The 11999-nt window shown below is 38.5% G+C and overlaps 1 protein-coding gene across 6 annotated transcripts in view; it reads left to right on the top strand.

Moving 5' to 3' along the window:
* ANKRD12 (ankyrin repeat domain 12) overlaps positions 1 to 11633 on the top strand; it is a 112275-nt gene extending 100642 nt beyond the window's left edge. For 5 of the 6 annotated variants that reach the window (XM_057526640.1, XM_057526642.1, XM_057526643.1 and 2 more), the window contains 3 exons: positions 4761 to 4904; positions 6816 to 6911; positions 7552 to 11632. In XM_057526640.1, coding sequence (XP_057382623.1) covers positions 4761 to 4904; positions 6816 to 6911; positions 7552 to 7737 — 426 coding nt within the window. In that variant the 3' untranslated portion in view covers positions 7738 to 11632. Of the gene's footprint in view, positions 1 to 4760; positions 4905 to 6815; positions 6912 to 7551 lie in introns of all 6 variants that reach the window. The other variant, XM_028162344.2, reaches the window with a different exon arrangement.
* The last annotated feature ends 366 nt before the right edge of the window (positions 11634 to 11999 follow it).

Raw genomic sequence — 11999 nt, forward strand, 5'->3', positions numbered from 1 at the left:
GTATGCAATTCCTTCATACATGATTGATTTCCTAGGGTAGAGGTTCTTAACCTTTTTTGTGCCATGGATTCCTGTAACAATCTGGTTATTTAAATATAAAACCTTCCCTCAGAATAATGTTTTTAAATGAAGAAAATTATAGTATTACAGAGAGAAAAGCAATAAAAAAAGAAGCACTGAAACAGAACTTACAACATTGTGCCATGACCCACGTCAGTGCGATTTGTTAGCAGTAAGAACTTAGGTCATATAACCCACATCAATAGCTGTTTCAGCCATCAGGCATGTGTGAAGTCACCTGGTATATATTCATCTATGCATCTAACCGTGTTAGAAAAGCTGTGCTGCCTTACGGACAGTTTAGAATTCTCGTTTGAACTGTGTAATTTGCAGAACTTTAATAGTGAAAATGACTCACATCCTTCCACTTATCCACCAGCAAACAATTTAGAATTACAGAAAACTAGAAAGCAACTTAGAAGTCTGGCCAGTGTGAGAACAAACAACTCTGCCATTTGGTTCTCCGGTGGGAAGAACTGGTTGGTAGTTGGCCAGCTGTGTAGTGTAGCACAGCTGTCTCTACATGGAAGAGCTGCCATCACATGTCATACAGTAGCAGGTCTAATAACTATTGGAATTTCAAAGAAGAAATTAATATAAAAACTTGGGGGCAATACCTGCAATAGCTATAACAGGAATTGAAAATAGTTGTGATTTCTATGGATGACAAAGTTGCAAATACTTCTGGCATCACTGTGGCCTACATTGATAATTGAAAGAAATGCCAGTTAGAGGTGAGCAAAAATAAAGACGTAATTTTTCCCATTCAGGTTCACAGATGACCTTCCCCTCGTTCTGTCCAGAGGCTTCCTAGGAGTATGAGGACCGAAGGCTAAGAACCTCTGTTCTGAGGGCATTTTTCCCATAGAAAATGATAACATTGGAATACTGTGCTAAATGAATGAACACATCTTGCAGCCAGAGCCCTTGGCCCCTTACCTGCCTCCCCAAGAGCCCCTGACCTCAGAGCCACCTCGCATCCTACCTGCCTCCCCAGGAACTAAGAGGAAGGCAGTACTTTGGGAGAGGCATAGCCCATTCTCAGAAGACAGTGTTTGAGAGGCTCTGCTCTAGAAGTTCAAAGACACAGCATTAAGAATGATGATCTAAAGTGGAATATGTAGGCTATCAGTTAAGCCACATATCTCTGTTAATTATCTTAGGGGAGGGGGTCTGACTTAAAAAATGTATTTCTGGGACTTCCCTGGTGGCTCAGTGGTTAAGAATCCCCCTGCTTAAAAAAAAAAAAAAAAAGAATCCCCCTGCTAATGCAGGGGACACGGGTTTGATCCCTGGTCTGGGAAGATCCAGCATGCCGCGGAGCAACTAAGCCCATGTGCCACAACTACTGAGCCTACACTCTAGAGCCTGCGAGCCACAACTCCTGAGCCCGTGTGCCACAACTACTGAAGCCTGCGCTCCTAGAGCCCGTGCTCCGCAACAAGAGAAGCCACCGCAGTGAGAATCCCACACAATGCAACGAAGAGTAGCCCCCGCTTGCCGCAACTAGAGAAAGCCCGCGCACAGCAACAAAGACCCAGCGCAGCCAAAAATAAATAAATAAACTAAATTGATTTTTTTTTTTTAATTTTTATTTTTATTTATTTATTTATGGCTGCGTTGGGTCTTCGTTTCTGTGCGAGGGCTTCCTCCAATTGTGGCAAGCGGGGGCCACTCTTCATCGCGGTGCGCGGGCCTCTCACTATCGCGGCCTCTCTTGTTGCGGAGCACAGGCTCCAGACACGCAGGCTCAGTAATTGTGGCTCATGGGCCCAGCTGCTCTGCGGCATGTGGGATCTTCTCAGACCAGGGCTCGAACCCATGTCCCCTGCATTGGCAGGCAGATTCTCAACCACTGCGCCACCAGGGAAGCCCTGATTTTTTTTTTTAATGTATTTCTTTCTTGTATGGTGAAAAAGATTTTTGGTTATTGCTCTTTATCTCTGCAGGTCTACAACCCACTTTTTTTTTTTTTTTTTTTTTTTTGGCTGTGTTGGATCTTTGTTACTGCGCGCAGGCTTTCTCTAGTTGCAGTGAGCAGGGGCTACTCTTCATTGTGGTGCACGGGCTTCTCGTTGCGGTGGCTTCTCTTATTGCAGAGCACAGGCTCTAGGTACGCAGGCATGCGGGCTTCAGTAGTTGTGGCATGTGGGCTCAGTAGTTGTGGCACGCAGGCTCAGTAGTTGTGGCACCCGGGCTTAGTTGCTCCGCGGCATGTGAGATCTTCCTGGACCAGGGCTCGAACCTGTGTCCCCTGCATTGGCAGGCGGATTCTTAACCACTGTGCCACCAGGGAAGTCCCCAGCCAACTTTTTGGAAAGTATTTTTTCTTCTAGCTATTTTTTCTTAGTATCTGACCACGTGTTTGGATATTTATCACTTAAAGTCCCACCTTAAACTTGTACTTAAATTCATAAATTATAAGTATTGGACTTAACACTTCTCTTTTGAGTGTCATTTATCACATAGCAATTTATAGCAGATTAAATAGGACTGTCTCTTTAGCTTTTCACTAAATTATAAATACAGAAAAACTCTACAGTAATGCATATTTGGATATATTGTGGCCTGCATTCTCCAGTGGAGGAAAGATAAATTTCTTGTCAGTTGAGGGGTGAATAGGCAACATGGTGGGGACGAGACCAGCCACATGTTTAGTCTTCTCCCAGCGCAGCCTTCCAGACAGGCTAAGGTCTGCAGCTGGACCTCAGGAATTCCCATCTGCGAAATGCAGAGGATTGCCTAGATTGGCATTAACCTTACAAAAGGGTGACTGTGTATTACATAAGTGGAAGTTTTGGATCCCACTTAACACATTAAGGCAGGATTGTACTGTGATTGTCAGAGGTTTACAAGTGCAGTTGACTCTTGCACAACATGAGGGTTAGGGGCACCAACCCCTTGCATAGTCAAAAATTAACTTATAACTTTAGAGTCAGCCCTCCGTATCCACATCTCTGCATCCATGGATTCAACCAGCCGTGGATCGTGTAGGACTGTCGTACGTATTTATTGAAAAATACCCATGTATAAGTGGACCTGCTCGGTTCAAACCCACGTTGTTCAAGGGTCAACTGTAGTTAGCATTAGAGTACAGTGTGTTTGTTGCTATGAAATATTCGTTATAAAAGAGAAGCTGCCACCACAATGGTGTATCATGTCAGAACAGTTAGAATGGATATAATAAAAAAGACAGACAATAACATACATGGGCAAGGGTGTGAAAACACTGGAACCCTATACATTGCTGGGGAGAACATAAAATGATACACTTGCTGTCGAAAACATTTTGGCAGTTTGTCAGCAAGTTAAGCATAAAACTACCATTATAACCCAGCAGTCCCACTCCTAGTTATTTACCCAGGAGAAATAAAAATATACATTCAAACAAAAACTGAGCATGAGTGTTCATAGCAGCTTTATTCATGATAGCCCAAAGGAAGAAACAGCCCAAAAGACCATCAACTGATGAATGGATAAAGAAAATGTGGTAAAAAGGAATGAGGTACTGATACATGCTACAACACAGATGAACCTTGAAAACATGGGATGTGAAAGAAGCCAGTCACAAAAGACCAAGTTACCATATGATTCCATCTGTATGAAATGTTCATAAGTAAATCCATAGAAACAGAAAGTAGAGTCGCTGTTGTCAGCGGAAGTAGGGGAATGCAGAGTGACTGCTGATGGGCATGGGGTTTCTTCTTGGGGTGATGAAAATGTTCTGGAATTAGTGGTGATGGTTGAACATCTTGGTGAATTCAGTTGGCCCTCCATATCTGCAGGTGCCGCATCCGTGGATTCAACTAACTGCGGATCAGAATACTCAAGAAAAAATATTCCAGAAAGTTCCAAAAAGCGAAACTTGAATTTGCCACACACTGGCAAATTTACACAGCATTTACATTGTATTAGGTATCATAAGTAATCTAGATAGAGATGATTTAAAGTATACGGGAGTATGTGTGTAGGTTATATGCATATATTATGCCATTTTATATAAGGGACTTGAGCATCCATGGATTTTGGTATCTGTGGGGGTCCTGGAACCAATCCCCCGCAGATACCAAGGGACAACTGTATACTAAAAGCCATCATTGTACATTTTAAGAAGATGATTTTTAAAAAGAAACTGCTGATTTTGAAAAGGAAATTTGCTTATGCTTTTGGAACTCTTGGAGTTCTCCAATTTCTCAAGCTTACTGTGAAAGAAAACCTGCTCTGAGATTGAAGTTCTTTAGCACTTCAAGTGATTTTATTTTATTTATTTATTTTCTTAAATTTATTTATTTATTTTTATTTTTGGCTGCGTTGGGCTTTTTTGCTGCGCGTGGGCGTCTCTCTAGTTGCGGCGAGCGGGGGCTACTCTTCGTTGCGGTGTGCGGGCTTCTCATTGGGTGGCCTCTCTTGCTGCAGAGCACGGGCTCCAGGCGCACGGGCTTCAGTAGTTGTGGCACTCGGGCTCAGCAGTTGTGGCTCGTGGGCTCCAGAGCACAGGCTCAGCAGTTGTGGCGCATGGGCTTGGTTGCTCCGCGGCATGTGGGATCCTCCTGGACCAGGGCTCGAACCCGTGTCCCCTGCATTGGCAGGCGGATTCCTAACCACTGCGCCACCAGGGAAGCCCTAAGTGATTTTATTTTTATTTGAAGAACAAGTGGTTGAAGAATTGTTGTTGTTTTTTTAATTCTTTGTTCAACTAGGAAAAACTCATTGTATCCAATGAACAGGAAGTTCTTCGGGTTCATTACAGAGCTGCAAGAACACTGGCAAATCAGACACTGCCATTCAGCGCATGCACTGTTCTCCTGGACGCAGAAGTGTACAGCGTGCCACTGGACGCCCAGGTAAAGGACTAGCCATGGCCTTTAGTGCTCTTAGGATAGCAGGCACCTTTGTTATTCTGGGTCCTCAGAAGAAACATGAATTCAACAATCAGTAAAGCTCAAAGGAGAAAAACAACTCTTTCACACTAAAGTACTTTTTATAGATAACTTGTAAGTTGCTTCTAAAGTGGAAGCTGCTGGAAGCTAGAAAGAGCGACAGGTGGAGCCCAGGTCGTGATAGTGCTGAGAGAGGGCCAGGCTTTGTTTGGATCTTGGATGTTGTTGGGATAAATTAACACAGCTGTGGAAAACTGTAGCTACAGCTTGAAAAGAGTTTACTGCCACATATAAATTACGTGAATTCAGAACCAGACATCAGTTGTCAGAATTTTTTTGTGGTCATAAAACAGAATGAAATTCTTTGGTCATAAGAGAGAATATAAAAGTATAAACAGAGACAGTGAAGGATTATCACCAAAAAAGACTAGAAGATACTGTTTTAGACTTTTTTTTTTTTTTTTTTATGTGGGATCTTCCCGGACCAGGGCTCGAACCCATGTCCCCTGCATTAGCAGGTGGATTCTCAACCACTGCGCCACCAGGGAAGCCCGAAAATACTGTTTTAAATCAGACAAACTATAGAGACACAAAGTATATGCAGTATATTACAGAGAAAGTTACTTAGTTCTCTCTGGACTTTATTTTTCTCACCTGGAAAAAAAAAAAAACAACAACAAAGGGAGTCCCAGATGGGTTATAAAGAGAATTTCTGAAAAGAAGTGAATTTTCCCAGTAAACCCTCAGAATGATCCCCGAATCAGAGACTAAAAAGGATCAGGCCACAAGCCACCTAATAGTTGAAGGGCAGGAGAACTTAATCATCGTCTTGAGGATGACTGTGGGCCTGTTACCCACCCTTGTACGGCTGGCTTTACAGTTGGTAGACGGTCTCTCCACTGAGGAGCAGACTTGTTCAGGTGAGCATAGCTGCTGAGGGACTAAGGAACAAGTCCGCTTCCTTGGGTAGGGGCTTGGGCCATCCTTTATCCGTTCTCATATCAGACCTCTTCCTTTTCAAAATAAACTTGTAATAATAAAAAAGGTTCAATAATAAAATTTAAAATAGTCAAAAGGTCTTACCTGAAGACCAAGGAGGAAGTGGTAACAGCTAAGAATGTGAGTAGTGTGATTGTGATGCCTGGATGCCACCTTGATGGTGCTGGTGGTCAGAGCTTTGGCAGCAGTAACGGCAGCAGTTGTTTGTCAGACCCAGTGCTTCCCATTGCCCAAGCGTTAGAACAAGGGCTTAGTGACTCTCAATTCTCAAACAAGATTAAAAGAGGTGCTTTTACCCTATTTTACAGAATAGAAAATTGGAGTATGTAATTAGTTTGAGATTACACAGTAAGATACAAAGCTGACGTTTGAATATAGCCTATCTTAAAAGAATACCAAAACTGGTATTCTTAAGAGTTGGTATAGAATTTCTTTGTGAGCACTCCAAAGGACTGGTCCTGGAAGAAATGTCAGCCCCAAAAGCCTGTCTCCCACCTTAACATTTTTTTCTCCCTACATGTGGTAAACAATAACATTAAAATTAATTTCATAATCAATTATGCTTTAATAAGAAGTCACAGGCATGTAATACTTCATATGACATGCCTTTCTGAGACATTTTTGACACACAGATCGGTAGGATTCTATTTAATTAATAACTAAACCCAGCATCCTAATAATTCTAATAACTAATCTCAGTATGGAAATACTTTATCAGATTTTTAAAATATTAAGATTATGTTTTCTTTCTTTGAAATATACTTTTCATCATACCTTTAAAAGTAGAATATACCATAAAAAGATAAAATGGCATATAGATTTTAAAGTAGGTTATTTTATTTTATAATATCCAACAATTTTAATGTTTTCTTTCAGTCTGATGACAGTAAAACTTCTGTGAGGGATCGTTTTAATGCAAGACAATTCATGTCTTGGTTACAAGATGTGGATGATAAATTTGACAAATTAAAGGTATGTATGTTTAGAAGTTCACTTTAACTGGATACTTCCCCTTCATAAACAGAAACTGTAGCTGTGTTAGAGAGGAGTGGTTAGGAAAGGAAAGACCGGTTAGTGGTGAATCCTCATGCGGTCGCACTTTGGAAGATAAAGGAAGATAAAGACCCCCCATTTTTCGGGTCCAATTTCATGTACATGGTGCAGCTACCACAGAGAAAGCAGTTTCTAATGGAGATCTTCATATTTGTTATCCAGTGTATGAGTCTGGTTATAGTTCCAACATGTGAAAGAGGGGAGAACAAGAAGAGAAGAAATGTATTTTGCAAGTAATCTGTAAAGAAAATTATTTGGTTTGAATCATTTCAAAAATCACTTTTCCTTAGATTTTCTTGATTCTTCTGATAATTTGAAATTTTATTGCTTGAAAGAACAGTTTCAAATTAAAGTCTGTTAGATGAGTGTGAAGTTGTGGGTCCAGAAGTATTTGGCATATGGATACAGACAGGGTAAACCAGAAATGGACGTGTGACTCAGAAGCTTCACATACCCTAGTATATCCATCTTACACCCTAAAGAAACGATGCATGAGATTAATTTTTAAACAAAGCAATTGTAATAAATAATCAATGAATTCTTCTCTTCTTTTAAATAGACCTGTCTTTTAATGAGGCAACAACATGAAGCTGCAGCTTTAAATGCCGTCCAGAGGTTAGAATGGCAGCTCAAACTCCAGGAACTTGATCCTGCCACCTATAAATCTATCAGCATTTATGAAATTCAGGAGTTTTACGTTCCCCTTGTTGATGTGAATGATGACTTTGAATTGACTCCTATATAGCAGCCGTGACTTCCTGGTGGTGGTGTTTTAAATGAATGAGGCTTAAGAGTATTATACTGTGGAATACTGCCTTTTGACAAAAATATGATATTATGCCTTCACAGCTATTAGTAAAGTTCAACTAAAGTTGGTGATGTAGTAAACACTGTCATTTTATTAAAAATGAAAAGAATTATTTTGGATCTTAGATCCAAGCAGTTTCTAACTGAAAACTATTATTTATATTGGTGAAAGGTGACTCGCATTGGAGCACGTTGGCAGACGAGGTAGATGTTTAGGGAGCTGAGGATCTGCTAATGGCGCTGGAAGCTGTTAGTGCTCTACGTACGAGGTGACCACGGGTGTTGAGGTTCTGTCAAGTTCTACTAAAACAGATCAGCAAACTAAAAGGCTCAATTCCTACCAAATAGTTTCTAATGTGGAAGGAAAACTTGGCACAAAATTTCTTCAGTTTATTATATCTGTAAGTTAATTGTACAGCTTTCTTTTTGAAAGTTTTAATATTGTCTTCCTTTTTAATAACTTATTTTATACATATTGTGCAGATGTAAATCTTGTAATTAATGGTCAAAATGTATACAAAGGGATTGGTAGTCAAAACATATACAAAGAAATAATTGTAAAACTGTTTTGTCTAATGTTTAAGGACCAAAGTTGTAGTTTGTATGGTATGGAGTGTAGTGATAGTGTGTTGAGGTAGCAGGACTTTTAAATAAGGCATGCGTGTCTGAGTAAGCTTGTTTCCATCACAGAACTGTAGAGACTGTGACTTAGCCATACTGCATGCTTCCTATAATTTAATTCTCTCCATAGCGATGCCTGACGGTAGTGTAAGGTGTTTCATACCAGTCTCCCAGGATAGTACCTGTGACTTACTATGTTGGACATTTTATTTAGAATTAGTCATGCAAAGAAACAGCTCTTTTTTCATCTCACAATAGAGCCTATTCTCCTCTTCCCCAAAAAAATGCCTTTGAATGAAAATTCTGAAATTGTAAATGTCTATTTTAATACTCAAATATGAAAGAATCTGTGAATATATGTAAATATGTTTAATAAATTTTATTGGTCATGTTAAATCATTGTAAAACTTTTTTACATTGCTTAAATATAATGTTTTAAGCTTAATAACCTTTGCACTTTTAAAATAACTGAGTACTCAAAAAAGAGATATTTGGTAGTCAAAATAGGTAAAAGAAATGGGCATATTCTGATCGATCTCTGCAATGTTTATGAAATATTAATATGTTGTATTTCTTCCTTGTATCAAGATGCAAAACATAATTTTCAGAATTTTATAATTAAAATAAGATTTGGTATGCTGTTTTTAATAAAATAATTAGCAATATACTTAGAAAAAGTCCAGTTTCTCCTATAACATGATGTAAATTAAATATTCAGGAATATTTCAGATCTGAAACCTGCTGCTAAACTTACTAAACATTTTTGGAAAGAAAATAGGTTATATGTAAAATTGATCATAAGTATATGAGATAAAATTTACAGAACTTTCCACAATACTTTCTTGAATTATAAAATAATACCGGGTGTTTTTTATTCTGATAGAAAAAAGTGAAAAGAATATATGAGGAATAAAGTGATTTAAATTCAGCTTGCAAGTTGGAAATCCCAGCTAGTGGGAAAGAATTGTAAAATTGAAGTTTTTGAGTGCAAAGGTATATATTAAGCTTAGGGATTTTTGAATTTTTACATCAGTTTATATTTTAATTGATACTGTACTTGGCATGCGCAATAAAGCAGCACGTGTGAAAAATACACAGTGCAAGGACTTTATTATAAAGATTGGATGTAGTAGTCTTTAGAAATTTAGATGAAAGATTTTGGCCTTTTTTATTGGATAAATGGGGCCAAGAAAGGCAGGGTAGATTTTGAAGCACTGGTTTTGTTGAAGTTAAGTTTATTAAGGCTGGGAACATTAAAAACTAATTTATAAAAGCAATACTTTTTAATATGAAAAACTTAATGCAAATTTTGTTTATACTTTTGCCTAAAAATTAAAAAACAGATTATTGAGCATTGAAATCATAGAAAATATGAGAAGGGTAAGTTTATACAGCATTTTGTTCTGATGGTTCAACCAGAGAAGGGGGGCGGAAAAAAAAATCACTGTTTGGCCAAACAGAACAAGCTGCAGAAGAGAAAAACCAAGCAAGCAGAAATCTGGCATATTTTAGTCATCCCAGCTTTTTAGTACTAACCACAGTTCTCACCCTCTTCAGTGGTACCTCAAGTTGCTGGAGCCTGTCTGCCATGATGCTGCTTCTGCAGATTCCCTTTGTAAAGTGACTCATTTGAAGCTAATCGGGATAGCTTAAAAAAAAAAAAAAAAAAAAAGTAAATGCCTTCTCCACGGGAATTTATAGTTAAGTAAGTAAGTTAAGGGCTCTTGATATTAAAGATTATTCTGAAGCTCTAAAATGCTAGAAAAAACTTGGAATGGGGTATATGCCTAAAAAGATATAGGATTCTGAAAGAGAAATAAAGGATGGTTAGTTTAATCAGTGATTTTTTTTTAAATATTCAAATATCATGAACAAGATACTAAATTGTACCTAAGGATTTGTATTTCTTTAAATCTTGTTCTAAATCATATCTGTTTAATAAATGACTAGATATTTGTGCATGTTATTTAATAAAGAGTTATATTTTTATAGAAAAAATAAGAGTGAAATGTGTTAAGTGTTTTTTTTTTATTTTCCACTCCCACGTGACTCCAAGCCCAACACCAGTGTTTACTTGGGCAGCTGGCAAAATTGCAAAATACTCATTCTGGGGAAACAACCTCTGAAGAATTAGCCTTTTGAGCTCAAGTCTATTCAGGAATGAGGTCTCGAAAATGAATTTTAAGTATTAGACATGCTGCAGACTTAACCGTAAAAATCTCAAGCAAAGATCCCCTGAAGCTCATTTTAACAGACTGAGGAATTATAGAGTTATTCTAGAAATTGAGCAATACTAAATATCTATTTTTCTTAGTTATCCAAAAAGTTAGCAATATTTTTTATTCTATCTCTGATACTCTGACACATAAAAACCAAAAATTTTATGTAGGGGAAATTGACTTTTTAAAACTCATGAGGTAGTCATGTCTTGTATTTTAAAAGAAGCATTTCCACAATTTTTTTAAAAAAATCCTTTTTCAAACCTTAAAGTTTAAATAATTCCTATTAATCAAATGGCTCAAAAGGTTAGAATTATAAGTATTATAATTTAAACAGTGAAAAGTACATGTGGAAGGATTGACCTTTTTTTTTTTTGGCCATGCTGCGAGGCATGCAGGATCTTAGTTCCCCCGACCAGGGATTGATCCTCTGCCCCCTGCAGTGGAAGCTTGGAGCCTTAACCACTGGACTGCCAGGGAAATCCCTGGAAAGACTGACTTTTAAAGAAAATTTTGCTGTTGATAATAGAGAATGAGGCATATATAGCGTATGTCTATAGAGTAAAAAACAACACCTGTGTGCCCATCACTCAGCTTAAGAGCGGTCCTCAGTTTTTTTTAATTGTGTAATTTGTATGCAATAAAAATACCCACATCTTAAGTAGGCAGTTTGATAAGTCCTGACAGATGCATACAAAACATTTCCATCCCCCCCGCAGTTCCCTCCTGCCCCCTTGCAGAGTACTTCACCCCAGAGGCCACCGCTGTGATGACTCCCGGCGCCATGGATTACCTGTACTTGCTCTTGAGCTTCATGTATATGGAATCAAACAGTATACACTTGTTTTGCGTCTGCCTTCTTTCAACATAAGGTTTTGAAATTCACCATGTTGCATGTGTCAGTCATGTTCCTTTTTCTTACTGAGTGGAAGTACATTGTACAAGCCTATTTATATTTATTCACTCTTGTTGGTAGACATTTGGATTGTTCCCAGTTGGGGGCTGAATAAAACTGCTCTAAACATGCTAATCTTTTTTTGTGAACATGTTCTTTCATTGCTTGGGTGCATACCTTGGAGTACAGTCACCAGGTCATAGAGCATAGATGTATGTCTAACTTCATCAGAAACTGACAGTTCTCCAAAGGGGTTGTACCGTTTTATACTCCTACTGCCAACTATCAGAGGCCCAGTTGCTCTGAATCCTCATCAATCTTCGGTGTTGTCAGTCTTCAATTTTAGCAGTTTTGGTGGATATGTAGTGGTATCTTACTGTGCTTTTAACTTGCATTTCTCTGATGACTCAAGAGGTTGAACATATCTTTTAATATGTTTAATAGCCATTTGTACATTTTATTTTG

The sequence above is a fragment of the Balaenoptera acutorostrata genome, chromosome 13 (genome assembly GCF_949987535.1).
Source record: "Balaenoptera acutorostrata chromosome 13, mBalAcu1.1, whole genome shotgun sequence".
NCBI classification, from domain to species: Eukaryota; Metazoa; Chordata; class Mammalia; order Artiodactyla; family Balaenopteridae; genus Balaenoptera; species Balaenoptera acutorostrata.